Source organism: Chlamydotis macqueenii, chromosome 26, assembly GCF_036417535.1.
Source record: "Chlamydotis macqueenii isolate bChlMac1 chromosome 26, bChlMac1.mat, whole genome shotgun sequence".
Lineage (NCBI taxonomy): Eukaryota > Metazoa > Chordata > Aves > Otidiformes > Otididae > Chlamydotis > Chlamydotis macqueenii.
Window position 1 is genome coordinate 5,207,189 of NC_141581.1, and position 27,881 is coordinate 5,235,069.

Genomic DNA, 27,881 nt, shown 5'->3' on the forward strand with positions numbered 1-27,881 from the left:
AGCTGCAGTACTTTCCTACACACTCCTCTTGACTGGGGCTGGCACATATTACTCAGCAGGACAGGACTACGGCAGCCAGGACTGCAGTTGTCTCACGGAACAGTCTGACAGCAGCCTGAAGTCTCAGAATCATGGCATTTGTGAAACAGAAGCTCCAACTGAAGCCTTAGTTTTAATGTAAAACATACATACATTTAGGTATATATTACTTACAAACTTAGGAGGTGGCACAGTCAAGTTCAGACTGCTCAGGTTAACATCATGGCCATTCTGTGCACACGCTACAAGGCGCAACGCGACATAGAAACCCTACAAACAATAGTGCTTTCTATTAAAAAAGTTACCAGTCTAAAACCCTCTCCAATAACCCATTCACGATTTTTACTGACACTGTACGTAAGCAACTGAGAAAAGTATGGAAACAACAGATATACACACACATTCAGTTATCTGCATAGCAACAACTACCCCAGTGCTTTGAAAGATTATTCAGGAAAAACAAATCCTAAAATCTCAGTGTATATTTGTTAAAGACTCAATGACCATGTATCTATATATCATGCACACTGCTCATTTACAAACCAAAGAGGGACAGAAAATTAGATCCAAACTTCTTCAGCAGCCTCAATGAGTAATTTTCATGGTTTAACCCCAGTCAGCAGCTGAGCACCATGCAGCTGCTTGCTCACCCACCCCCCTCATGGGATGGGGAGAAGAATCAAAAAGAAAGGAAAACTCGTGGACTGAAATAAAGACAGTTTACTAGGACAGTAAAGGAAGAGATAACAGTAGTGATAATAACAACAATAATAATAATAGCAGCAGCATACACCAAATGAACGATGCACAGTTTCTCACTGCCTGACAACGGAGAAAGCCCATCCCGAGCAGTGACTACGGAGTGGAACCAAGAATAATGATCTTGGAACAGCAGTTTCCACATTTCTGCCCATCAGCCAACCCCCACTTATATACTGAGCTCGACATCTACAGTATGGAATATTTCCTTTGGCCAGTTTTCGTCAACTCTACTGGCTATACCACTCCCAGTTTCCTGCACGTTAGCAAAACCTGGGAAGCTGAAAAAAGTCCTTGATCTCTTAGCAACAACCAATAACATCAGTGTATTATCAACATTCTTCACATACCAAATCCCATAGCAAATCCAAAACACACCAGCTACTGGGAAGAAAATTAACTCCGTCCCAGCTGAAATCAGGACAGCAGTATACGTGGATATGAGCAGTGCTTGGGAAAAAAACCTCATCTTGTAAACAAAAACATAAAAAACCAGCTAAGGATAACTACTAGAGGTCTCAGGGTTCTCTTGAAACAAGGCTAACCTACGGAAGGTAACAGAACAGGTCTACTGGCACATTTCATTTACCTGCTTATCCAAGTATCCTTTACCCTCCGGGTCAGCCAAATCCCATATCTGTGGAGATACAAAAGAAAAGTCATTGCAATCTTAAAATAAAACTTAACTCAGCTCAACAGTTCATATTGTATGCCTTCTTGAACTGTTACTTGCAGCTTTCAAGTTACAACACACAATGTGATTTAACTCCCAAATGTGTTACACAAAAGACGATTTTTCCTTTTAGATTCCTGTGAAACTCAGAACAATACCTTGGAGCTATCACCAATTCGTCGTTAACCTAATGTTCAAAGGATCTGATTTGCATTCCACCAAATTCCTTTTTGCCAACTCCTTCTGCTCAATGTTAGCCACACTTAAGCAAGTGTACAAATAATTACTGCATTATATAATCCTTTCAACTTACTTTTCCAAGGATAATATCCGAGAGACCGGATTTCTTAAGAAACAGTGCAGCTTCACTTGCCCCAACTCTCCCCGTATACGTTGGATCTACCTGAAAGATAAAAATCCACATTCAATTGAAGCATGTCTGTAACAAAAGCGGAGATAAGAAATGAAATGTCTCTTGTTTCTAGATCAAAAGGAGTTATACAAGCATGCATTACCACTCAGGAGAGAATTTACAAACGTTTAACACTGCAATGGGGAAAAGGAAGGACAGGGAAATCTTGGGGATGAGGAAATTGCACTTTTTTTTTTTAAGAACTTACCTGTTTGTAGTAAGTTTCGTATAATGGATTCCCAGTAGAAAACTGAAAAACAAGAGAAATGTTAAGAAAACAAAGAATGAGTCTGCAATCAGAGATAGCCCACCTTTAGAGACTGACAGAAAAAAAACCACGTATATAATTGTGTATTACTTCTACCAAAGCCAGAAAATGGTATGTTAACTTGCTGTGTTCCAGACTGGATACTTGAAATCTAAGAGCGGATAATAGCAATCCCCCAAAACCCGCAGCCAAAAGACTACCATAGTTCTCAAAACCTCTTATTCGCCCGCTTTCATACTTATACTCCCACTTTTAATTAACAACGCTATATGGTAATAGGGTTCTGTAGAACAGCTTTGAACTATTTGCCAAGGTATTTCAGATCACAGTTTGAGAACTACTGATATCAAAGGCAGAGTTTTCAACGTAATGCTGACTGGACTACCTCCTGCACCGTATATACACTTATGGAATGTTTTCAGCACAGTTATATACACACACAGAGACAGAGCCCTGGTACCAAAATACGCCTGTATCTGTTTGCAGGACTAGGATCTTAAACTGGAACAGAGTAAAAAAAAAAAAATAGAATGAATTGTTAATTAAGAAGTGTCATAATTCCTGACAACGACGTTTGAGGATTTCAACTTGGTGTTATCCCTGCGTTACACCAAAGCAGCAGACAGAGTGAAGGCAGCCCTGCCTTCACACTATACTGCAGAAGCGGATTCCTATTCCCTCTTGCTGACATTCCAAGCAAACAGGAACTGAAACATCAACACCCACCTCCTCACTTGCCTTCTACAACTGCCACCCAAAAGTTCTAGCCATGTGCAAGTTATACCTCCACACCATTCTCCACCCTCGGTGCCAAGAGTGAAAACGTTACAAATCTACTCTCAAACAAGTCATCCCTTGGAGCAGTCAAAGGCCCTAAAAAAACAAGCAACAACACAGCCCAATAAACACAGTTTAACGACTGAGATGCAGAGATATCGAAACATCCTGAAGCCTGCTTCAGACAACCGCTCTCCACCCACAGGATACAAGCCAGACACCTGGCAAATTACTATTTTGCGCTAACTCTGGCCACTGGTATGTCATCTCCCAAATGCTACCTTTTTCCTTGTTATCCTCATGGACTTCTGGATGTTCTGCCTAAACTGAGGTGAAGGGAGGCAGGAATATGACAAAATAGAAGATCTATGAGGAATATAAAGCTTTATTTTACACAAAGAGAATCTTCCTGTAAGTTTACAATAAACACACCAAATCTTAATCCAAGGAGCTATCCAAAATAACTAAACTCTCAATCAAAGCAAGCGAACATGGAGCCCTTTCAAGATCAATTGTTTTATTTGGCTAGAAAGATCATGAATTTTCAGAAGAGCTTCTTAAACATCTTAAACGTACTTCACTTATATCCGTCAACAAAATAAGCCACTGCATTCTCCATCAGAACACTCTAGAAGTTCTTGCTCTTCCAGAAGCTGGACAGGAGCTCAGAAGAAAGCTGCAACCGTAACTCATAAATCTGATTCATCTTTTTGCTGGCTTGTAAACGAGCAGTAGAGATAAGCACTGTGTTCCTGTCCAAAGTAGGAAACATCACTCAGAGAAAAGGTGGAAGCAGGAAATACTCCGTCCAACTCTGAATAAAACGTAGTATGCTTTAGTCAACTGTCACCCGACTTTACACCTCTCGTTTATCAGAAGGCTCAAGGAAGCTAGCCAAAGACCAACTACAAGCTCCTCCAACTAATTTGGCAAGTATCCTAGAGCATGCAGACTGGATTCAGACCAAGACACAGAGCGAGGCGCTCCAGCAGCAGTACTGAATGATCTCATCCCATCATCAGACATTCCTGTCATCCTCATTTGATGTTGTCAGCCATGACATACAGCTGCCTTACCTGACAGAGGTGGCAGGAATCCACGGTGATCCGCTTAAACGCTGTGAAGTTTCTTCTACAGCAATATATTCACCCAAGTGCTGTTGCAAAGACTTCATCACCCCACTCCCTACTTGCAGAATTTTACAAAGATTAAGCCTCTCTGACCGATTTACCCAAATGACCGTTATCTCCATGATGAAGCAGACCAGACAAAATGGGCTCAAGTGATAAAAATAGCAACGCTGCCTGTCTCCCCATCACCAGGAGTGACTACATCACTATCATTCAAAATGAATCTGTAATTTGATGAGATCTAGAACCTACACAAGACAGTGTCAATGCTAGCAATCAGAGAAAACCATTTTGAAGAGTTTGCAGTTGATGGGTAGTCAAAGGATATAAGCCGGTATACAGTGCTGCAGTTTGACTTACAGTTTAACAACTCTCTGGTTTCTACGCCTACTCCGTACTCTCCCAAATGTCACCTATGACCAACCTTTACACTGTCTCCCAAGCAGACACTTCAGAACCCTGGTGTCTTGTTGATTCACCTCTAACTTGATTTCCTGTATGAATCTGAAGTTCGAGTCTCAAACCTGCACTCTCACAGTAGATCTGGTACATGCGTTTGTGGTACACAGCACACACGCATGGATAAATCTCCATGCCCCTTAACACAAGTCTAGGAAAGAGGCAGGCGTAAGCTCCTGCCACCGGAAAAATTAATAAAGCCAGTTCCTAGCAGCCCTGTTTCCTGAGGTTATCTCAGGGTCACAAAGAATCCTGGATCAGATGAATTCTTTCCTTCGTGTCCTCCTGTTTCACAGTTTTCTTTCAGCCACTCTCAGCACATCATATGATGGATGAAAATAGGCACTGTGAAAGGGGAAAAACTGAGGTGTCCCATACAGATGAAAGTCAAATGACGGTTGCTGCTGCCCTAGAAAGATTACCTTGGCCCTTACTCTACTTGCCGAGTACCCCGAGTTGTCTCAGGACTCTGACTGATCTGCGCTGTCCCAGTATCTCTAACATAATGCTCCACAACCTCCAGAGCCTGTAGGTTGAACATGCCTGGCACAGTGGAAAGACCTCTGATAAGGTGATCAAACATTCAAGAAATCAAAGTTATCAGAGGTGAATCAACTCCAGCTTCAGTTGTTGTTTAGCTCCAAGAAGTGACTTCACACGCTCGCTCTTCAGCTGTTTTTATGCACAGCCAGTTGAAACAAAGACAGCTGAAATGTTAGTTTGCGTACTGTCAGACACCTAAATTACCTTTCATAAAAGCATAGCTTCATAGAACAACAGAACCATAACAAAATTCGTTTACGAGAACAAATGCTGGAACACTTTCATATGCTTGATTTACCCACACTGTTTATAGCTCCTAATATGTTGATATTAATATTCCGACATCTTTCTGAGTGAACATGCTTCAACACCACAGCACAGGTAACTCTCCTATTCCTTTCAATGCCATCTCTGGCATTTATTCCAACTAGCACATCTCTCTAAAGTAATAATGAAATTGAGGCTATTAAAAGAGGAAGTTTATTCATTTCCAGAGAAATTCTGTTTACTGTTCTGATTACAGCTAGATTATCCTTTACAGTTCAATATAGAAAAAAACCAAAAGTTTTAAAACTAGAATGCTTCCAATGAACTAGCTGGAAGAATAACAGGACAAAATAACTGACATGTCCCCAGAACGTGGCCCTTTTTCCCCCTCAATATATTACGTTATACAAAAAAAGACACTCTTAATGCCAGACTCTCAAATATCAATTAGAATGTAACCAATATCTCAAAAGCAGGATTTCTAGTATAATAAGTATTTGAGACATTTTTAGCAACATACCATAAAAGAATTAAATTGTTGTGCAACTTCTAAGTCCAGAGTTTGTTTTGCACCACGTTACTTCACTTGAAAACTTTTTATAACAGTTTGTACGTTCAGGGATGTTTTCAGAGGCTCCTGAACATGTCCATTTAATTAAACAGGTGTTAATCAGGACTCCTACTGGTATTTAAAAGCTAAAAAGCTGTTTGCTCTCTTAATAAGACACACAGCAAACTACCTATTACCCAAGCATCACATAAACTCCATTGAAAATTAATTTTCAGAGTATCTTAATTTTCAGAGTATCACAAATAAAAGTCTATTATTAAAAGAAAATGTCTATATTTAAACAATTTGAACTACCAATAGCAGATGTTCTGAATCCCTGACTGGCCTAGCCACAGCGTAGAAAACAGTTTTAATTTCAAGGCATTGGAGGGTGGTGGGGTGGTGTTGCTTAGTTTTAAAGGAAATAAGTAAACTGACTATCTTCACACGAGCATGGAAAAGAACAAGCAGTGATCACGTTGTTCACACTTGAATTATTTGGGTGAGAAATTAATCAAAAAACTTCTAACAGTAACAACAACAATCTACCCAAGGATCCCAAACATTAAACCAGGGCTCAAAACAGCTTCTTCGCAGAGGCGTGCCACCCTGCTTGTGAGACAAGCTCCAAGGTTCAGGGTCTTCCACTCCCCTGCAGAAGCCCCATTCTCCTGCTGACTGACGAAAAATCTCTTTTCATTCCTACATACCGAGTCCTCTGCTGGAGTACCTGCGCCTACGGCCACGTTACCCGCGCACCTTCCAAATATTAAGCACAGTCATGACACCCCAAGAGCGAAAGGCGGCATTAACCCCGTGTTACAAAGAGAAAAACAGGGTGACGTGACCAAAGTCAGAGTCCCGAGCACAGAGCGAGCCCCATCCCTCCCGCAGCCCGGCCCTGGACCTCAGACCACCGGGCCTCATTCATCCCGTAGCCCCAAGCCAGAAGCTGCAGCTCGGGGAGGGAAAAATGTTCAGAAGCCCTCGGTGCAGCCCTTCCCCTTCCCCATGGGGGCAGCTCCGGGGCCTCCAGAAGGGGGAGGGCGCCAGCGCCTTTTGTGCCCCTACAGAAGCCCCGGGAAGCTCAGCCCCGGCCCGACGACGGCGGGGCACAACCCAGGGCTGCTCTCCCCGCTCGCCCGGGGCCTGCTCCCCGCCACCCACCGACCCCCTCCCCTCCGCGGGCCGAGCCACCCCCCTGCCGCGGGGAGAGGCAGGGCCTATGCCCCAGCGCCGACCCGGCCGCGGGCGCTCCCGCCGGCGGGAGGGGGGCCCCGCTCAGCCCTCAACCGCCGGGGCCTGAGGGCCGCGCCTCCCCTCAGCCGCCCCCCGGGCAGGGTCGGGCCGGGCCGGTTACCTGCTGGCTGAGGGGGATGAGCGCCGCCATCTTCCTCCCACTGATTCGGGCAGCGGCCGGGGCGGGGGGAAGGCGGGGCGAGCGGCGGCGGGAGGCCGCCCGGCCGCGCCTGGCACGGCCGGGCCCGGCCTCGGCGGGCGGGGAGCGGGGCCTGCTGGGCAGCTGCGGTCCGTCGCCGGGGGAATTCGTCGGGCAGGTCCAGAGAAGCCGGGAACAAAGCGGTCGCGGCTTATCGGGCCCCGGCAGCCGTTCCCCACCCCGCCGAGGCGGGCCCAGCGCCCCGTCCTGCCGCAGCTCAGCCCCGGCTTCCCGCAGTCTCTGCGCTGCCAGCCACGGCTCTGCTCCAGCTGCCTCCGGCGAAGCTGGCGGTGACCTACCTACGATATGGACAAAGTAGGTCTAGGGAAGACTGCAGCTGCCCTGTGGAATATTCTTCCAGGTAACTGAGTCAAGGCACTGATCGACCTTTTAGAGAGATGACCCGCATCCAGCTCTCTCCTGGACAAACCTAGTTATTTTACTTCATTACACTAAACCTCATCAAAACAGACCTCACCAAATTAAGCTTCCTCTGGTCTATGATCAAATATTCAGCAAACAAACCAACCAAAGTTAATAAATCCCTGACTGCAACTTAGCAGCCTGAATGAGGCTAGATGGTGGCCATATAGAAGCTAAATCAACAGCAATTCGTTTAGTAAAAAAGGTAAAGGGCAACTGTCATTAACAGTGTATTTCAATAGCTTTCAAAGTTCTTCACCCCACAGCGTTACTGGAATTGTTTTACAGGGCACAGCACTCGAGACAAGCAGAGGCAAAAGAATTTGACCTCAGTCGCCCCACAGACTAGAAACTGGCTGGGCTGAAGTCGGGGCTTCCACAGATCCTCCCACTCCTTATCTTCTCACCACACTAAACGCTGCTCAGCCAGTGCTGGGCTCGCCAAGAGCTAAATGCAGAAGCTTTGGCTCTGGAAGTTTGGGTTCAGTTTTTGTTAAGTTTATAGAATAGTTCTTGGGGAGAGCAGAAAGACCGTCACTGAACGAGTTACAAGACAGGTCAGACAGAAAAATAGGCACATTGTTCACTGTTTCAAATTCCACCCCCCATTATAAAATAAATAATAATTAAAAAATATTTTAAGACAGTTTCCAGGCACTGTATATACTCATTACAGATTTTTGAAGGGGAAAAAACGTCTGAATACATTTAAACGTCTAACAACAGACCAGTTAGAGTACCGTCACACAGGTCCCACACCGAGACAGAGCTGGAACGTTCCATCAGCAGATAAGCGACGGCAGAACAGCCAGGCACAGCCGCCCTGCGTTCGCGGCGGCCGTACAGCTGCAGTAATCCCTGAAACTCTGACAGGTGCACAATTACTACAGAAGCTTAGCAGAGCTTATCTCCTCCTTAGTTTGAAGGCTGTTGTGAAACATGCTTCACGCATTTGACATGCCGAACCCGTTAATGAAATATCATTAAAAGCTTATTATGATATTTTCTCAAAAATGAGCATGAATTTTACATTTAATAGGAACCCATGAAAGTGTAAAACAGTTCAAAAACCTAGTGCTTCATTACATTTTAGCAATGTTAAGATACAGTTAATTTAAAAAAGTTAACCTTTTCTATAGAGAATTTAACTATGTTCTGGTATTTTTATTAAAAATAATTCAAACTTGTCATGAAATTTAATGTTGAATTTATAAAAAAGTCCTGTTTTAATACAACTCCATTGGTGCAGATTTCAACAAGCTACTAACAAGATATCAAAATCCGTAAGTGAAAAAAATCCCTAAGTGAAAAAAATGTGAAACTTCTTTCAAGCAACAATTCAAGCTCTTCCTTCTCAACAGTGTTTCTCCCTGCTCTATCCTGTCCACATTCTTTGTTTCTCTCTAGCTTTTTCTTCAACTGTTGCTGAAAGTGTTTTTCTTCTGTAGCTTGCTCTCTCTGTCTGCTTTATGTTAATTTCCTTTTCAGGACCCGGATATTAAGATTTTATTTTTGTGCACCAATAGGTTCTTGATCAGGTTAGACAGGGGATTTTTTAAATGTGGTAATAAAGAACCAAAACAGACACAAGAATTGCGTGTTACCTTAATTTGTCCCCATGTTTCATCTCCAAAGTCTTCTGCATAAACCTCATCATCTGTTATCAAGAAATTGTCAAAAATTGTGCCAGCTCTCGCCTTTGAAGGAATAGGGAAAAAGAAACTGAGGATGCCTCTAAGAGTTTTAATTTTTTTTTTTTAAACAATATGCTTGTATCATATAGTCAATATAAAGTATTCATGTTAAGAACCCCATAGATTTTTGCAGAATTTGGTGAAGAATGTTCTGGTTTTGGACAACCATTTTGAAGAATCTAAAGAACTTCTTTTAACTTCAGGGACCTCGCTGCTCTTTAAGAGGTTTTAAGTCTCACTGCTGGCTACCCAAGAACCCAGAGATGCAGGAAGATCTCAGAGGCACCCCAGAGGGCCGTTTTCTCCTCATTAATCTTTGGGTAAGTCAGGAGTAACAGAGCTGCCTGAAGCCTCAGTTACACACCTCAAGTCGGGTGCAGTAAGTCATGCTTTACAACACTTACACAAATCAGTTTAGGGCCCTCACTCACCTCTAGATGATTATAATCCATACAATAACTACAACAGAAGATCAGAGCACCTGCCAGATTTTTCAGTTTTGTACATATATTTAAACAAAAACAAGTTAAAAGATATAAGTCCCTAAGATCCCAAGCCAGTAGACAGTGTTTATATGCAAAGGGTAAACATGTTGCTATATACTCTGTGAGATAAAAGTTCTTTATTTTCCAGTAAAGGCTTCTCACCTGCCAGATTTCTACTCCAATGACACTAGTATTTTCACAGCTGTAGATAACTGAAGTCTGGGGAGTAATTTGGATTGTCAGTCTGTGCAAGAGGCCAGACTCCTCCATAAGGCCATCTGCCTTGGTTTCCATTCCCCCTAGGATAAACCACATGTTCTGAATACAGCCAGGCAAAGAAAAGTTGCTTAAAGCGTTATCCATAGCTACAATTATGAGATTATTTATACTCTGTATAGAGGATTTGTGACCATAGGATAACACCACCTTCCATTCACAGCATCATCCCCATCTTCAGGTCTCTCAGCACCAGTGTCCACGATGCATTTGGGTTCGTCCCAATCCTTTAAAAAGGCACAGGAAGGTTAAGAATGAAAAACTAGTGCACAACTAGATCAAATGTGCATTCAGTAGAAAGGAAATAATCCAGTAACGCAGAATAAGGAGAGCAAATTTCCACAGGTGTCATTTGGATTCAATCATCCCACTCACTGGGTTTCCTCACTGTTGGATCATTAATTTTCCCCAGCAGCAAAAGATCTAGATCATCTTCTAAGTTGCCAGATGCAACCATTTTGTTATCAACTTTTACTTCACAAGTCTCATCTGGCCTTACAATCGAGGTATATAGATGTGTCTATCCATCAACCTGGGTTTAAAAGAAAGCAAGTTAAACCTTAAATATAACTCTTAGGAACCACCTCGCACCGGAATAATAATACTGATTTCTAATGGTGGGTTTTTTTCCCCATAAGCCGTAGTAAGAAAAAAAAAAATTCCTAAAGTCGCTTAGAGGAGGAAAATAAAATTAATGACATTTTTCACATATGTCTTCCAGTCCTCTCATCTGGGTCTCAGAACAAAAGTGAATGGTTGCAAGAAAACACAGTCTGTATCTGATTGGCAAGAGCAAGTGTCACAAGACTGAAAATAGTATAAACTAAAGTAATGATTTTAGTTAATATCAAATACAAGTTATTTACACGCCAAATAGCTACAGCACATAAAAAGGATTTACTACATAGGTTAAAGGCAAAAATATTGAACAACTGCTGAACAACTACTTTTACTCTCAGCTCACTCTAATCATTTTCAGTTATGTCCTTCAAATCAGCTCAGAATGTTTGCATAAATATGTATTTTGTTAATACATATTTAGAGATCTCTCAAGCATGGGAGAGCTAACTTGTTACAGTCACATCTTCATTGTTTTAAGACAGCCTTCCTTTGTCTTTTTTCCACTATTTCCACAACCATCTTTGAAGAACTGCATAACAGCAGTGACAGTATTTTAGTAAAGAAATAACTATAAACTCACCAAACATGACGTAATAATGTGAATCCCCACTTTTTCTGGTCCAAGTTTGATGAAGAAAACCTTAACATATCCCTCACTGCACTCTATCTCCTGCTCATGTTTCACAATGTACAGAATGACCAGTCTTCACTTCATCACTAGGTGGTTTAAATCGTGAGGATAGCACAAAATTTTGAGTTTTCACTAGTTTGCAGACCTGTAAAGATATTAGTAGAATATTGAAACTTACATTTTTCTCCATTTGCAAAGAAAAAAATACTTTTATTGCTATGTACAGCACATCCATAAAGGCCAATCCCCAGCTCCTGAGATGGCTCCCACAGCGCATGGTGAACGAAGCCCACTTACCTCTGCCTCGCACCGGATCCCCCGTGTGGATGAAAGCTCCCTGCAGCGAGTTTAACCTTCCCCCGGTCCGGCTGGCACTCTGAATTAATCCACCAGCTCTGCCGGTTTGCTGTCCCAAAAACACAAGTGGGGTCATTAAGCACGGTACAGCGAGGGGGGCCCCCTCTCCCCCAGCTCACGTACCCACAGCCGCTACCTGCCCCACTCTAACCCCCCGCCCTCGCCCAACCTCCACCCACAACCCGCTCCTGGAAACACACCCTGGCCCGGGCAGAGCCCAGCGCGGCCCCGAGGAGCAGGGCCCGCCTGAGCGCGGTGGCCGGGGCTCTCCCCCCGCGCGCCCCTCCGGCCCGGCCGCCGCCATGGCCGCCACCCCCCTCACACAGCAACAGCCTCGCGCCCTCGACCAACACCGCTTCGCGCCTTCAGGGCCCCGCGCTTTACCACGGCGCGCCCTGATTGGCTGCGCTTTCCGGATTTATTATGCAACGGGATCAGATTGGCTTAGCGCCCCCGGGGGCGGAGCGGGCTGCCTCGTGCCCTTGCGGCGAAATGCATGTTGGGGCTTGTAGTTGGCGCTCTCACGGGCCAGCTGCAGTATGCCTTCTTGGGATTGGCTGGTTACGCCTAAGCACCGCCGGCGGCCTCTGCGTGCAGCCAATGAGGTGGCGGGATGTTGGGGAGTGACTGTCGCCGGGTTGCAGCCCGGCGCTGACAGCCCGGCCCCCGGCTTGGGGGAGCCGCCGCCGCCTCGGGGCGTCCCGTCCCGAATGGCCACGATCGCTCGGGCGCAGAGGCCGCCCGCGGGCGGGGGGCAGGTGAGGCGCCAGCCCTCGTCCCGCCCGCCGCCCTGCCCCAGCGCCAGCCGCGCTCCCCGTGTACCTGGGCAGCCCCGGGCCTCGGGCCGGTGTTCCGGCCGCCTGTCGGGGGCGCCCGCACCGGAGAGCGGGAGGAGGTGGCCCGGCACAGGCCGAGACGAGGGCAGGGCGGCGGGGAGCGGGAGGATGTGCTCGGGCTGGGGAGCGGGGAGCTGAACCGGGCCGCCTGCCTCCGCCTCTGAGGGCCCTTTGCATCCTCTCCTCGCAGGGACACAGCGGTGCTCCCTCCAGAACCATGGCAGCCGGGCGCGGCGTCCCGCCTCGCCCCTGCAGCGACCTGTCTGCGGCTGACACAGAGCTGGAGGAAACTGGAAGAGCTCCCTTCACCCGCAGCAGGTTCCTTAAAGCGCACAACGAGAACACATGTGGAAGCCAATGGTGCCAGACATCGGGAAGCGCGGTGCGGCCAGTGAGCGCACGCGTAGCAAAGAGCACTCCGGGTAGCGCATCCCACACACGGTTGAACTCGGCGCTGAGGAAAGTGGCACAATTTGAAAGCAAAATCATGAACCGAAAAAAGCAGATGGAATTGCAAACCGCTGCCTTGGGCCAGAAGCCTTTGGATGAAGAGTCCTTCTCCTCTGCTTCCAGTCAGGAACACAGCGCAAGGGGCAGGAAATACCTGAAGAAATACACTGCTGCCAGTGGAAATGTGAGCCTCAGTAGTGGCTCTTCTGAGGAAGAGGAACGCATCCAAAGCCCTAAAAAGAATGTTCTGGTTAAACAGCAGCTTAGTCTGGATGGTGATGAAATGGAAATGAAAGAATTGCTGGAGAGCTCTCCGGAGCTTTCCAGTGGAAATGAGAATCGGAGGGTTGTTGCAAGTGATTCTAAACAGGGTAGAAAGGTAAATAGAAGTGTCACTGGCACGTGTGTTCTTACTTACACTTTTGTGACATTGTGTTAAATTGGTGGGTCACTATTTAGGTAACACCACAAACGAAATTTTAGTTTTGCCTTTCTGACTTGCTCATTACATGATTTAACTTCAGTTCACATTTTAACACGACTGGGTTTTACCCATTATGATCTGTTTTCTTTTTTAGTGATCTACACGTAATAAATGAAATAACACATACATCTCCTTTTCATGTTCCTCAAAAGAGTAAGGCTCCAGTTTCGTCAGGAGTGCCTCCTCCATCCCCTAAGGAAATTTCATCGCCAGAGGTATCTAAAGCAGCTTCTTTTCAGAGCGAAGACTCGGAGGAAAATGGCTTTGGTAGAGTTAATTCACCACCACCTTCACCAGCCAGCAGAAACCTGCCGGTACGACCTAGTATGAGATCTCAGCCGCTGTCCTCTTCCGTCAGAGACAATGCTGTGGAGGTTACTCTGCCTGCAACAGGCCACAGCAGGCGAAGCCAAATGTCACCCGAAAGTGACAGAAGTGAAATCAAGTCGTTAGATGAATTGTTTTCTGGAGCTGATGCAGAATTGACCAGCAGCAGCTCAAGCGGTAAGTGGTCTAAAATACGGTCCGAGTAGACTTGGCGTGAATTGTACTAATGATCTACTGATAAATTTGCTAATAAACATGGCAGATGCTCACTCTGAAAGGATTCACTGGTGTAATTATACATAAACCAAAGCTTTATCGAAGGAATTGTGTTGATTTATTTATTTTTTCTAGGGTAATACATTTCTATTTTTCTTGTCTTTTGGTTTAATGGGTTCAGTTTAATGATGCTTCCCTGGGTGACGCTTAATTCTGATGACAAAACAATTACAACCCTGTGAACAGTTTTCATGTATCGGTGTGACAGCGTTCTAAGGGGTCTGCGTTAACGAGGGGCGGCAGGAACGTCGGAGCTTGGGTTAGCAGATCCCCGGGCAGGCAGAGGAGGAGACGTCCAGAAGAGCTGCTGCTGCGTTAAAGGTTGCGAGTGACTGACTGCTGTTGGTTTTTGGTGTTACACTTTAAACTAGGAATGTAGTATTGATGTATTTTTCCCCGCTTTTCTCGCTTAAGGGAAAGCGTACTGTAATTTTTATGCAAATTCTCATGACTATTTGTCATCTGATTGCAGACTTCAGACTAAATATCCTGAGCCTTGATGATTTGGCCCCACATATCACCAGTGAAGCAGCAGAATTAAAGCAGAAAGTAAGTAGGAATTCCCTCCTGGCACGTGTTTCCATTCTGCTTTTGTGTGCTGGAGGGTGGATATTCTAAAATGAACGCCTCTGGTCTGCTCCTGGGTGAGCTGAGGTGGGCACCTTTCGCTAGCTGCAGGGGTTGGATCGGGATTTTAATGGCTGCTGAAACTTGACCAAATGCTTTTTGTGTGTGTCTGCATTTCCTTACGAATTGTAACAGCACTGCACAGTTTGCCAGGTGACAGAGAAAAGCAGCATTTTTATTTCCTGATAAAGCAGTAGCTAAATCTCAGCGATACGCAGCAGAACAACGGAGGCATGTTCTAGACTGTATCTTGTTGATTCTCTTAAATACAGATGTTTTGTTTTACAGGGAACAGACATTCAAATTACTTGCGAATCAGACAGAAATCCGGAAGAGGACACATTCGTGCTGGAAAAAGACCAAACTCCTGGTGAAATGACAAGTGCAGTAGCTGGTATAAACGATGCTTCTGGAGGGGATATTGAAAAAACCGTGAGTGAAACAGAAATCTCCGAGCATTTAAGTGGAGTTTCTGCAGATTTTCCCAGACACAAACAGGATTATCTCGATGATGATGAGAGAACTATTAATTCAGAATATTCTGAAGACTTTGAAAGGTCTCTGTCTACAACAGACAGGGAATCTGCCTCAAAAACCTCAGAGGAACGTTCCGAGAGCCGCACGTATTCTGGCAAACGCCCATCTTCAGCACCATCGCCTTCATTTACCAGAGCGCGGCGTGAGCAGGTGCACAGAGCGACTGTCAAAGACGCTGCCGTTCAGACGGTGCATCCCCCGTTCAGCTCTCGCTGGGCAAAGAGTGAGTTCACGAGATAGCGCCCTATTCAGGCACTCTTCATAGTTTTATATTTTATACGCTAGCCCAGTCAGCCTCGATAAGAGATTTTGATTTCAGTACGAGCTTCCCCTAGCTGACATGAGATTAAAAAACTTTCTAAAGCCCAGCACTTTAATCTGCTATCTGTAGAAAAATTGGGATTGGACAGTAGAATTAGACTTGGAACTTGGTTTTTGCTAAAAAAGAGGAACAAGAAGAACTCTGGATGGATGAGTGAGCTTTAGCAACAGAGCTTGCCCAAGTAATGTCCTCAACAGCAGTCAACATTTTTATTGTGTTTTTACTGTTGTAAACAGTACTAAGAGGGTGTGGGGTGGGTTTTTTTTTGCATTGTATTTATTTCTTGGGAAGGCACTACGGCCGTATTTACAAAAGACAGACGTGACTTTCCCTGTGTCTGAGGGGCAGCTCCTTTCCTCTCTCTCTTTTCTGAACAGAAGTGGGAAGAGCCACTTCTTGCCACACTTGAGTGGAGGAGAAAATAGAAACTGGGGCGTGCTTGGAAACAGGAGCTTCCTTCAGCTGCAAAAGTCTTTACTTCTACTCTGTCTAGGCTTAGGAAAGACGCCTGCTGCAACGGCTTGTGCTGCAAACATCAGACTAACGAGCTGGTGGAGGTCATAGAAATATTCTAGCGCTTTTTTGGCTGACAGAATTCCCTGTAGGGCTCTACAGCAACCCATGTCCCAGCAGGCCGCTGCAGGTGAACCGAGTTCTAGCGCGAAACCTTCCCCCCCTCCCAGACCTGTAAATGTCGTTTTATCCTATACGCAGCGAACAGCTCCGCGGTACTTGACCCACCTGCAGGGAACAGCTACGTTGATCCAGTACCGGTTGCCAGTCACGTCATCAGCGCAGATGCAGTAGAAGGTACTGAAAAGCACGTTTCTTACTGTTCTGTTTTACTGTGTTCTACACATCTGACCCCTGCCTGCATTGTTCAGCCCTGGCTGTCTGACCGGAACACACCTCTAAAATCTGTACTCTCCCTTTCTTGCAGCCTTGACAGCCTGCAGCCCATCAGCTCTCGTTTTAAACGCCATGTTGAAGCAGCACTTGATGCTGACTGAGCAGTTTGTACAGAACATTCACCACCTTCACTTCTCCCTCGTGGAGTCGTTAGAGAACGAGACGTTCCACTACCATACCCTGGAAGAGGCTAAAGAGGTGCGTAGGAGAGGCCAGGCAGCAGCCTTGTACATTCCTTTCCAAACACTTCCAGTATTTGTGGCAAACTGATTTTCTCTGTGTATTATTCATTAATCAGATGAAGTTCCTAATATCATTGAACACCTTTTGTCATAGAAGACGAATAGCATATTGCTTGTGCCCATATTAATAACACGCCGGGAGCTTATACAGTTAAAAAAAGACGAAAGACTTACTGGAGGCCAGGGTTTGAACGAAGAAGCTTTCTGCTGTAGCATTTAGCTGTCCTCAAACGAGCGAGGATCTTCCACTGCAGCAACAGAATTACTGCTTTCTGTTGCCAATATAGAAAAGTGCAGGTGTGGTGACAGGAAGATTCATTATTTATTAAATACTAGAAATACATTAGTATATTCACTTTTTTGCAGTACATCAAGAATCACAAATCCCCACCTCTAACCATTGAGCAAGCACGTGAAGAAATTCTGAAAGCACAGGAGGAAAATCTGCTGTGACTCTTTGAATGTTAAATAAAATTTCCATTTACAGATCTCAACCCTTCCAAAGTGTACAGCTCAGTTATAAACTACGTACTGGAAGGATCTGTCCTAACGGCTGTGTATCTTCTTGTACATAACTTATTTTCCTGTACCGGGATTTTTTACAAATATACGCGATAGAGGGACAGGCAGGAGCCCTCAGCCAGACGTCAGTGTTCAGCAAAAAGAAACCAAGCAAACGCTTCTCTTGGAGGGAGTGTGGTAAGACACCACAGGACAGCATGGTTACACGGAGAGCGCGATCCGTGATCACATCTGCGATCACGGGAGAAGTGAAAGTCTGTGCTACGGCACCCAAGGAATTTGATCACAGCAGAAAAATACTCGCTCCTGCTTTTAGTGCCGTACTTAAACGTGTTTCTATGTCATCAGCCCTGTCAGATTACTACAAAACCAAACACGGGCAAAGTGAAAATAAATTCAATACGAAAAAGGCTTACAGCCAACATCCTGAAATCCATTTACTCTGAAATAGGAGCCACCGCTTCGTTTTTATTAAAAAAAAAAAAAAAAAAAAAGTGTTTATTGGAAGGCAAAACAATAAAATTCACAAGTTGATAACATACAGGTGTCGTATGCCGATTCACAGACAGTTACAGTTCCACAACTACAGCAGATCTAGAACACACTGGTATTTCACCGTATCACTGGATGGGTTTAAGAGGGTTTCTGCTCTACAGACGACTCTGGAAGAGGTTACCACCACGCAGACCTCAGCAGTGGAAGTGCAGTGTAAGGGCCTAACATCTTCAGCTGGTGGTCGCTGGAAACAGTTACAAAAGGTTTTTTATTTTTTCTCCTCATTTAGATTAAAGGAAGTTTCCAAGAATGTGTCATTGTTAGAAACTTGCAGAGCAGAGAACACCGATTCTCTTCTATTGAGCTAATTAGCTTTTATTAAAGGGTATATACAAAAATATAAAAAGCTTAAAGAACGTCTTCCATTACAAAGCATCGAACATCCCTTCGAGCGCTCGAAAAGCTACGACAGTTAACCCTCGTGTTCTGAGCAGCGTTGGGACTGCGGCGGCTGGTGTGTAGGGGCGTTAGGTTGTGTGGTAGGTTCTAACAAGCTCGCGCAGTGCTCATAGGTGACCTGCACTGGAACTAGACGCTTCACTCCCCATTTAGACATTAGGATACACTGCTCAGCATCAGTCTGACTTGATCCCAAGGCAGCACCCCTCCACTTCAAACAGAATTAACCTTTTGAGAGAAATAAACATACATTATGGAACTAGAGAGCAAAAAACCACATCAGATAACGTCTGTATTCCACAGGAATGAACGAATCGCAATCCTGCACCAGGGACGGCTTGGCGGGGGTTTAATTCTAGTATAAAATGGGTAACTAATTTAAAAATTTTGCAAAATAAATGGAAATTCTTAAACTTGCTAGACATGTCATAGTTACCACCGGCCTTTTTAAACACTGAATGACAAGTGTTGCAGTACATGTCATAGCTTTCCATTTTTCACCATAGTTTTAAAAGTAATTCATTTGTCACTTCCTCCAGGCTTTAAGCCGGATTTATACAAATTTAAAGTTTTGTGGAAGATGCAAGACATCTTTCTTCAGAGAGTCTTATTCGGGTGGTGGAGGGTCTTGCGTGTCACGCTTCACTGAAACAATAGGGAAAAGAGTTCTTACACATTCTGCAGTTCCTAAGCTGTCTGAAGTGTTTCATGGAACGAGGGCTCTGTTAACAAGGAGTTTTTCCTCCTGGGCTTTGGTTGAACCCATTTCATTACACAGCCCTACTGCGGCCGTAGGCAGAAGTGACTTTTCATTTAGCACGCCAGTTTTTTTCCTTTTAGTCACTGGCAAGTGTCATTCTACGTAACACAGACTCTCCGCAAAAAAAAAAAAATATCTCGTTTGGGTAATTGTCTTCATCTCATGAGAAGCGCCTCCACTTTTCCTAAACCCTTCCTGCACTACAGCGACTTTATCACCAGTTCTGGCTCGGGCAGAACACAGCGCTAATCGTAGGAAAACTGGAGTGGGGCAGGGCCACGCAGTAAACGTGGTTTAACGTCCTTCCCACCACAAAGACCTTCCTGTCCGGGCTGCCGCCCCTCCTGCGGCACGGCTCCCTCCGCTGCCTTTGGGATCGCTCCTGGTTTTTGACGGGTAACGTGGAAAGACACAAGCTCCTGGTGTCGCAGCCAGGAAGGGGCTTACACAGAACGGGCTAATTAACATTTCAGAAATTAGAATACAACACACAACTCATGAAAAGGAAGAGCTGCTGGGTTAATCAGAGTGTGTGGCTACTTACCTGTTTTATTGTGCTCATTACATTAGGAAGAATTAAGAGTTATTAGTCTTTTGATTTGGGTTGACAGTAAATAGGACAAAACCGTTACCAAGTCTGCGCAGTTTTTAAAATTGCTTAGAAACATTCACTTACATTCATCCCTGGCCTTCATGCGGGCGATAAACGAGTAACTTTTATTTCTTCGGTAGTTTTCATAAGGGTCATCTAACGCAACTCCCACTCCTTTGTATTGATCCCATTTGTCTCTGATGTCTCCTCCTTTAATTGGATCCTGAATTCCTTGTTCCTTGGCTCCCAGTCCACCAGACCCACTCCAGCCTGCAGAAAGGACACAACATTGCAGTCCTGTAACTGTTTTTTATTACCAGGATTCTGAAAGACAGACAAGTGTAGACATCTTGGAAACAACCAAAGAAAGCATCAAGTTGATTGAGCAAGATGGCAACAGAGAGCCTGAAACAACACACGGACTGTGCCATTTCCTTCCAAAGCATTAATATGCAGAGATTCCGGGAGCTGGCAAACATCAGCGCTGTCCCTAAGAACTTTTAAGATGGCGAGAGAACAGCCAGCGCAAGCCCAGCCTGTCCAGTCAGCCTTGCTGGTCTACACCACCGGGAGATGAAATACCCTGGGGGAAGGGGGGCTGTAAGTTCTATTTGACACCAAACCCGCGTCCCTGTCTTCCAGACCCTTCCCAGAAAGGCTGCTCCACGTTCTATCCTTATGCTGCCCTTGGAATACCGAGGGATAACTTATGAACATGCATTAATTAATCGCATCCAAGAGTTTGGTGCCTGATTTTGTTTCCTGGCTTGTGTAAGATTCCAGAACAACCTCTTACCCATTTTCACCAGCATTTGATGGCCTTTATTTTCTTCTCCAAGTCTTGATTCTGGTATAGGAGGCCCAGAACTGGAGCCCAAACCAGCAGAAGAACTAAGGAAACCAAAAGAACAAACTAAGAACAAGTGAGCCCGTTCCGACGCAAAGCAAGGCTGATTACATTCGGTTAAACATTAACACCCACTCTCTAAGCCATTCTTTTATAAAGCCATAGGTTACGGAGCTATAAAGGTGCCACAAACACCCTACCGGCTTCTCAGTGCACGGGAAATCAAACGCTACGGTCACCCAGAGTACTGCGAGGATTCCTCCTGCTTCCTCAGGAGGCATCCGAGCCCTTCCTAGCTGCAGCGTTTTGTTACACGAAAAGCCACCACAACAGCCTGATATTCTCTCTATGAGGTCATACAGCATATAAATAGTTTCTAAATCTGCTTTCCATCTTCCTTCCTGCTATTGTTTGAAATGCTGAATATTCCTAGCTTATGAGAAATCCCCCTTGTCGGTCCTCCTCCCAACAACCCAGGTAAAGAGAGAAATAAACAAACCAAAGACTTACGGAGGAGTGGGGCTGCGAGACCGGGACCGGCGCCGCCTTCCTGGGGAGTACGATTTCGATCTCGATCGTGACCGCGATCGCGAGCGGCTATGAGAAGAGCGGGACCTGCTCCGGCTTCTGGAAAGGGAGAGCACAGGAGATCAGATGCACGAGTTACCAGAGCAACACCTGGGGTTCCTCATTCCGCCCTAAGGACTCAGCCCATTGCACTCTACCTGGACTGTGAGCGTGAATAAGATCGTGACCGAGAGCAAGAGCGAGACCGTGACCTCGAATAGGAGCCAGATGATTTTGAAGATCGCGAATTGGACCGGGAGGATGAGCGACCTCGGCTTTTAGACCGACTGCGAGACCGAGAAGGCCCACTGCACAGCAGAAAGAGAGAAACTCCAGTGAAACTCCTGGGAGAAGCACAACAAACTCCAACATACTTCTCATCAAATTCAAATTACACACAAACATTGTATTTCCGCAGACAATCCAGTGAAAACTGGAGTGTGCAAAAACTATTTTCTGCAGATTAGAGAAATACCAGCAAGTTGAAACTCAGTTATTCCAGCAGCATGTCGCTGAACACTTTCCCCCTGCAGTTAGCATCTTCAAACGCACAGCATGCATCAGAAGGCAGCAGACAGGATCTCTCACCTATTTCTCTTCTCCTGACCTTTCCTCCGCCTCGCTCTCATTTTAGCTCTGAAGAACTCGTACAGTCCGTTCTGCTCCCAGCCTTCACTGCAATAAATCAACCACACATAGAACCCACATCTGTAAAATTCAGCTTGGACCAACGGAGACGTTGGGGAGTTCCGCTCGGTTTTGTTTGTAGGAAACACAAGGGCCTGGGCAAAAAGGTCTCGCAAATCTCAGTGTAAGAGCAAACAGCGTGTGCCATTTAAAATACAACACGAGCACCCGTTTCAGCATTAGAAGAACCAAGACACAGGCGAAGGAAGAGAGAGGCGCTCCGTGGTTTGAGATAGCTTCTCAGGGCATTTTCCTTACCAGATCGTTAGCTACACCTACTCTTACCTGTTTCTAGGCCTGTCATGAGATGGTGGACTATAAAATGCCTCAACCGCAGCCAGGAGTCTCTCACTGGGGGGCATTGGGGGTGGAAGACGTATGTCTTTAGGATCTAAAGGTTTATACTCATGATCTTCAAGCTGCCGGAAACAAAACAAATTACATTTGTGTCACGTGTCGTGGGGTGGCTACCTGAAGAGATAAATAGAGATTTAACTGCGCAGGGACCTTGCGTTTCACTACTGGATAGAAAATGGTGCAGAAATAAGGACTGTGCAGATGACCCAATGCTTTCTCCTGCTACCACTACCAATTTTAGTTCTAGAGCACAGCCAGCACCTCAGGGGCTGCAGCGTTAACTGGATCGCCAGGCAGGGAAAATGCAGATCTCATCTGTCCACCTTTGTGACACCAGCGGCTGGATGGAAGCCTGGCAAAAGCTGGTGTATGCTGAGAGTAACACGGAGTTAGAGATGGGAGAGACCTATTTGCCATCTCAAACACAGAATGCATGGACGTATCGAGGTCGATAAAGATACGTTTCCTATTCTTTACCGTTCTTTCTTTGCATACGTAACATTGGCATCGCAAAACATCTTTGTAAGAAAGAACTCCGAATACCAAAAAGTAGTGCACAGTGGCCACACCAGAACTGCAAGGTTCCCAGCCATCTGCAAATCAATGGGGATTTCTATTTTCTAAAAATGAGGGTAAGACTTTCAAGAGTAAATTATTTCTTTCACATATATAAGCTCAAACTGCTTTCACGAGGACACAACATTGAAAACGTTACCATTTGCACTGCCTTCTCCCCCCACTCCTGCCCGTGAATGCCCTACAACAACTTTAGCTGAGGGCTGTTGGATGGAAATTTTTGAAATTAGAAATATCTACGTTAAACTCTCCCTGCTATTGACCATGGGATCTCGATCTTTTAATCCCACTGGGGGCCGTTGCAAGCACTTACTTTTACAAGCGGAGCCATCAGTCCAGCAGGAAGATCAAAGTAGGGAACGTTTGGCACCAGACTGGGATCGTCATGGTTCATGTGCGGGGGCCCCTGTCGCCGCATGTGAGGAGGCTGCCCGTTAAATCCATGCGGGGGAGGCCCAAAATCGGGGTGCTGTGGCCCTCCCCAGGGGGGATGCTCGCTGATCCCAGGATGAGGCAATCTGTGACCAGGGTGATGATGAGGAGGTCCAATTTCTGCAGAGTGGGAGTTAAAACATTTTATTTAGCTATAGAGAAAGGAAGGCAGTCAGAGACATACTTCAACTAGTGCATTTATCCTAAAAACCAATCTTGGCACGCAGAGCCTTGCAGATCCGGAGAAGCAAGAGAAGTGCAGAACTAGAGGCTGGCTGCAGGCCCACATCCATGAATATCTTGCGGTGCATCTCCCTCCCTGGCCGTAGCAACCACTCTCAAGACAGCGGGATACTTCAGCCCTAAGCCACTGCTCACTTTGGGACGTACTGTGGTCAAAAAGTACCCCAGGAAACACACGCTGCAGAACAAAAGGCTTCAGATGCAGCAGGGCAGCTACTGGTGAGATCTATTTCTAAATACGCAATCGTGGCTCATGACGACCTGTAATTAGTTCTGTCTCTGTGCCAAATCAACATGTGAAAAGAAACAGATATGGCAGGAATTAACTCACATGAGCAGGTGACAAGAAAATACTTTGTTTAAAGAGGCGTTTGGAGAAGAGGCAGAGACAATATTCTGGTAAAGTAGAGAAGTGAGTGACATCCATCCACTCACTGATGGACGAACGATTTGCCACGAGCACCAGGGTGCCCTGCTGAACTCACTGCACTACACAGAGGAAAACGCAAGACTCAAAATCAGCAACATCTGCAGCAGGAGCAACAGTTTTCCAGGAAAAGCCGTTACAGCCACTGCCCAGTCTTCATCAGAACTTGAACACAGTCTGCGTTGTCCTTGCTTCACCACTTTCCTAATCTTCGCCCTCTCTTTCAGTAGATCCCCTCCTCTAACAACTTCACGTGAAGCAACAGATGTTTTGGATCACCACTACAATCCAAAACGGAGCATCTTTTCTGAGCTTAAACCTTAATTCGCCCAGGGGAAGAAAAGCTCTTCTCCCTGCTTCACTACCACAACTCTTAAAATAACTTACAAACTCAAAGAAAAAGAAAAAAAAGAACAAGAACAATCTCTACTGAAGAAGTTAATGACAATCCTAAATATAAAAACGCAAATCCATTGCTTTTCAGTGTTTTTTGGACTTGGGGAATTGAGAATCTTTTAAGCTTAAAATAGCAACTCCCACGTAGCAACACAGCCGCTCTTTCAGGTGGGCTGTCGTACAGAACCACACTGATCTCAGACGTTGCGCTGACAAGATCGTTCCAGAACGATCGTAACTTCTGCACGTGAAGTGGAAACAACACCGGGGCAGAACTCTACCAGACCTCACGAGGGAGCCCGCGGCCAGCTCCGAGCCACGAAGGCCAGGCAGGGAGCGCACCGACCGCGCTCACGCATCCCTGCGCTGCAGACAAGAGGGGAGAGCCGGAGGTAAGGGTCATTTCACCAGCCTAGCAAGACACACAGCATTAAGGCAGACAGAGAGAGCGCTCTTCAGTTAAAACAAAGAGAAGTAAAGAAGCGCGTGGATGAATGTATGCACAAGAACAACTGCTTCCAGCCTGGCTTCCTCTAACTTACGGAGACCACAGCTGAAGAGCCCTCATCTACGGCCTGATGTGCAGAAGACTGAATCTACAAGCAAATGCTGCTTCTCACATTTGAGCTTCCTATTTCTAAAGTGAAATGGTGGCAGAGGGGCTGCCTGTAGAGACGCTGACTTACGTTTGGATTGCAGTTTCTGGTTATCTGCATCCATCTGCAAGGAAGCATCTAACTCTGCCTGTATTTCCTATGGAGCTGTTAGCAGTAGCTTCCCAAGTTCAACATTTCCCAGGAAAACCACAACAGTTCACCAAGAATAAGCTGTCACGTCGCAGCACTGAATAATTTCGTAACGGCAATCAGCATCGCAACATAAGAAAACCTGGCCTGGTACACACTTTACCTTGAGGAAAATCCCCCTGAGGGTAATCAAAACGATGAGGATAAGGAGGCCTTTCAAAGGGATGGCGAGGTGGAAACTCATCCTGCATGAAGCGAGGTGGAAAGCGGTTGAAATTATGCGGATGCGGGGGCTGGTTGAATTGGGGATGTTGCTGATGTGGAGGAAATGGGCCTCTGAAGTGAGGTGGCCGCTGCATTCGAAATGGAGGTTCCCTTTGACCCCCACCCCATGGAGGTTGTTCATGCTGGTTGTTCCATGGTGCTTCAAACTGGTTGTTCCAAGAAGGATCGGGCTGGTTGTTCCAAGGTGTCTCGCGCTGATTGTTCCAGCCTTGATCTCTCTGTTCGTTCCACATTCCTTCATGGTTGTTATTCCACGGAGGACAATGAGGTGGTCCCTGGAGGTGAAGGTAAGATGCCTGGTCATTAGGCTACAAAAACAAAGCAACAAAAACCACCTACCTTTTTAAAGTAAATATAGCCTGGGGGCAACACACACAAGTGAAAGAACTTCCCAAATACAAAGTCTGAACAACTGCAGCTTCAGAGAAAAGACAGGAAAAGACCAAACTGTTACTGAACCAAACAGCTCAGTACTCAAGACAGTACTTGTTCTGCTCGTCCATAGGGAAAGCGTGATGGTGACCAAATACAATTTATACTTTGCCTTTGCTCAGAATGAGACAGCTCGGCATTTGAATCTGGATTTGTTACTTTTACAGCTTTTCACCACGCTTCCACAACCAAGAAGGGCATTCTGAACCTCTGCCTCCACTTCCCGGTTCAGAGCTGTGTTCCCTACCTGTTGTTGACCCCAGGGTGCAACAGGGTGAGGTTGGTCAAACCAGGGTGGTTTATTTGGAGGAATCTGATCATGAGATCCAGGGCCACGTGGCCCACCCGAGGCGGGATCCTGCACTCCAGACCCTGTTGTGTCGTACTCTGTAGAACCAGCCAGAGGCAGCTGAGATTTACCATCATCTGAAACAAATTGGAGACTGTTATAAGCATCCAGGTCACGTGTAGTTAATAAACACCAGCACACGTACGACAGGCTCCATCTGAATTTTGCGGGATGTGTAAACATTCCGCCACTGGGAGAGAGGATTTCTGATTTGTTTAACATTTGTCTGTTTGGTTCTTTTTATATTCAGGCACCAGACTGCACCAGCTGCAAGCCTCCAAACAGTTTCAGGCTTTTGCCCAAACCAAACCAGTGTACCACACTACTTCACTACTGGAAAAGGAGAAAAAAAAAAAATAATTCACACTGTTGCCACCCACTGATTTGTGCACAGGTCTCCAGAACAGGCGAGTACCTGCTTGCGTAACCGGAGCAGACGGTGGAGCCGAGGCTGGTGCTGCGGTGGGGGCTTGAGGTGGGGGCGTTGACTTCACCTCGTTCTCCAGCGGCGGTATTTGTATTTGTTGCTGCTGCTGCTGCGTTAAACTGTTTACAAACTCTTCGTGTTGAGTTTTCAGGTTCTGAATCTGCTGTTGGAAGGCTACCTGTACAGGCTGTACTACCGTTGCGTATTCAGTGATCAAATTTGCCTGATAAAATGAGATAAATTAAGCAGAAAAAGTTAACATCGTACCTAAAACAGTTCTCCTATCTGCTCTTTCAGAATCTCCTTTCTTGCTTTCCATCCCCTCCCAAGAGATGCACGAGAACGCAGGACAACCTGCTGGCAGGAAAACCTACACCGTGAAGATTTCCAAAACATTCTCTGCAGGCCAGAATCCACCGTCTGTACCAATGCCCAGCTTTCAAATACAGCTAAAATCAACAGCGTTCATTACGAACGCTAAAAATGAACAGTTCCTGCTGCCACGACAATTCCTATGCCTGCTGTACACAATTTAAAGCAATGGTTTCTTTAGTTTTCTTTTTACCAAGCATTCATTTCCATAAAGAGAGAACACACTGTCAGGTATGTACATGGCTGTGGCAGTTACAAACGCAGACAGACAGGATCGTATCAGCAGCTGCATTACTGAATATTTGAAATAGCAAGGTTATATTTTACATTATTTTTGTAATCCTTGGTGAAGGACTTCAAGGAGGGGACAACAATGACATGAGATTAATATTTACCTTTCAAAAAAGGAAAACATTTCCTAAATTTGTTTTCAAAATATTTACATAAATAAGAAAACTGTTACTTTTGTGGCTAACCTGGTACTGGCCAAGTCCAAGAGCCGGGCTCTGTAACTGCTGAATAATTGACTCGTCAAAGTACCCATTTTTCTCCCAGAGTTGAAGAAGCTGCACAAATTCAAGAGTGAAAGGTTTCAGAAATGACGAACAATAAGAGAAAAACTGAGGCACAGCATTTTAATGTCTCTAGCTTTGTCAAAAAACCTAGGATTTCGGCACTTCTCTTTGAACCACCAAAGATGCATTCATCATTACAATAACTTTTAAATAAAGCCTCGGTACTTTTAAACTCTAGTTTACACAGGAACCAAAGCACATTCTGTGACAGACTTTATAAAAGTTAGACTAGAAAAATCTCAGTGGCCCTCTTCCATCCTCCAATTTGTGAATTTGCCTAGGACTACCCTAACAAAGCACACATACAGTTAAACCAAATGCAGATACTCACTCTGGCAATTTTCTGTTGCTTATCCTCCTCCACTGCTAGGAAACTGGTACAATAAATAGGCACAACCACCTTCTGCAAAGCGGCCAGAAGATCTCGCGCTTGCTTCCGCTGGCTTCAAAAAACGGATGGGAAGAGAAGAGTTACTGCCTTTCACAATAAGACTAAGAGTAATTGTAATATTAAATTCATCCA

At 45.4% G+C, this 27,881-nt stretch overlaps 3 protein-coding genes across 13 annotated transcripts in view; 1 reads left to right on the top strand and 2 right to left on the bottom strand.

Annotated features, from left to right (window-relative positions):
* The window catches only part of EPS15L1 (epidermal growth factor receptor pathway substrate 15 like 1), a 48,608-nt gene extending 41,241 nt beyond the window's left edge, over nucleotides 1-7,367 (bottom strand). For 5 of the 6 annotated variants that reach the window (XR_015261142.1, XR_015261141.1, XM_086767166.1 and 2 more), the window contains exons 1-5: nucleotides 7,238-7,367; nucleotides 2,092-2,133; nucleotides 1,785-1,874; nucleotides 1,388-1,435; nucleotides 214-309 (exon numbers count right to left, since the gene is read on the bottom strand). Coding sequence is in view for 3 of the 6 variants with exons in the window: in XM_086767166.1 (XP_086623292.1) it covers nucleotides 214-309; nucleotides 1,388-1,435; nucleotides 1,785-1,874; nucleotides 2,092-2,133; nucleotides 7,238-7,267 (306 nt within the window). In the remaining 3 variants the exon portion in view is untranslated. Of the gene's footprint in view, nucleotides 1-213; nucleotides 310-1,387; nucleotides 1,436-1,784; nucleotides 1,875-2,091; nucleotides 2,134-7,237 lie in introns of those variants that run through there. The other variant, XM_086767168.1, reaches the window with a different exon arrangement.
* The window catches only part of CHERP (calcium homeostasis endoplasmic reticulum protein), a 57,153-nt gene that overhangs the window by 26,099 nt on the left and 3,173 nt on the right, over nucleotides 1-27,881 (bottom strand). For 3 of the 6 annotated variants that reach the window (XM_086767176.1, XM_086767175.1, XM_086767174.1), the window contains 13 exons: nucleotides 27,690-27,801; nucleotides 27,260-27,349; nucleotides 26,400-26,634; nucleotides 25,883-26,061; nucleotides 25,082-25,478; nucleotides 22,988-23,226; nucleotides 22,027-22,160; nucleotides 21,643-21,729; nucleotides 21,213-21,362; nucleotides 20,998-21,114; nucleotides 20,437-20,531; nucleotides 19,725-19,910; nucleotides 17,113-18,073 (listed from right to left, as the gene is read on the bottom strand). In XM_086767176.1, the coding sequence (XP_086623302.1) occupies nucleotides 18,060-18,073; nucleotides 19,725-19,910; nucleotides 20,437-20,531; nucleotides 20,998-21,114; nucleotides 21,213-21,362; nucleotides 21,643-21,729; nucleotides 22,027-22,160; nucleotides 22,988-23,226; nucleotides 25,082-25,478; nucleotides 25,883-26,061; nucleotides 26,400-26,634; nucleotides 27,260-27,349; nucleotides 27,690-27,801 (2,035 nt within the window). In that variant the 3' untranslated portion in view covers nucleotides 17,113-18,059. Of the gene's footprint in view, nucleotides 1-17,112; nucleotides 18,517-19,716; nucleotides 19,911-20,436; nucleotides 20,532-20,986; nucleotides 21,115-21,212; nucleotides 21,363-21,642; nucleotides 21,730-22,026; nucleotides 22,161-22,987; nucleotides 23,227-25,081; nucleotides 25,479-25,882; nucleotides 26,062-26,399; nucleotides 26,635-27,259; nucleotides 27,350-27,689; nucleotides 27,802-27,881 lie in introns of those variants that run through there. The other 3 variants (XM_086767171.1, XM_086767170.1, XM_086767173.1) reach the window with 3 other exon arrangements.
* On the top strand, nucleotides 12,466-17,306 carry C26H19orf44 (chromosome 26 C19orf44 homolog). The gene is made up of 8 exons (XM_086767179.1): nucleotides 12,466-12,560; nucleotides 12,829-13,467; nucleotides 13,725-14,076; nucleotides 14,648-14,724; nucleotides 15,091-15,562; nucleotides 16,376-16,471; nucleotides 16,602-16,768; nucleotides 17,179-17,306. The coding sequence occupies exons 1-8, from the start codon at nucleotides 12,513-12,515 to the stop codon at nucleotides 17,263-17,265; spliced, it is 1,938 nt and encodes a 645-aa protein (XP_086623305.1). The 5' UTR covers nucleotides 12,466-12,512; the 3' UTR covers nucleotides 17,266-17,306.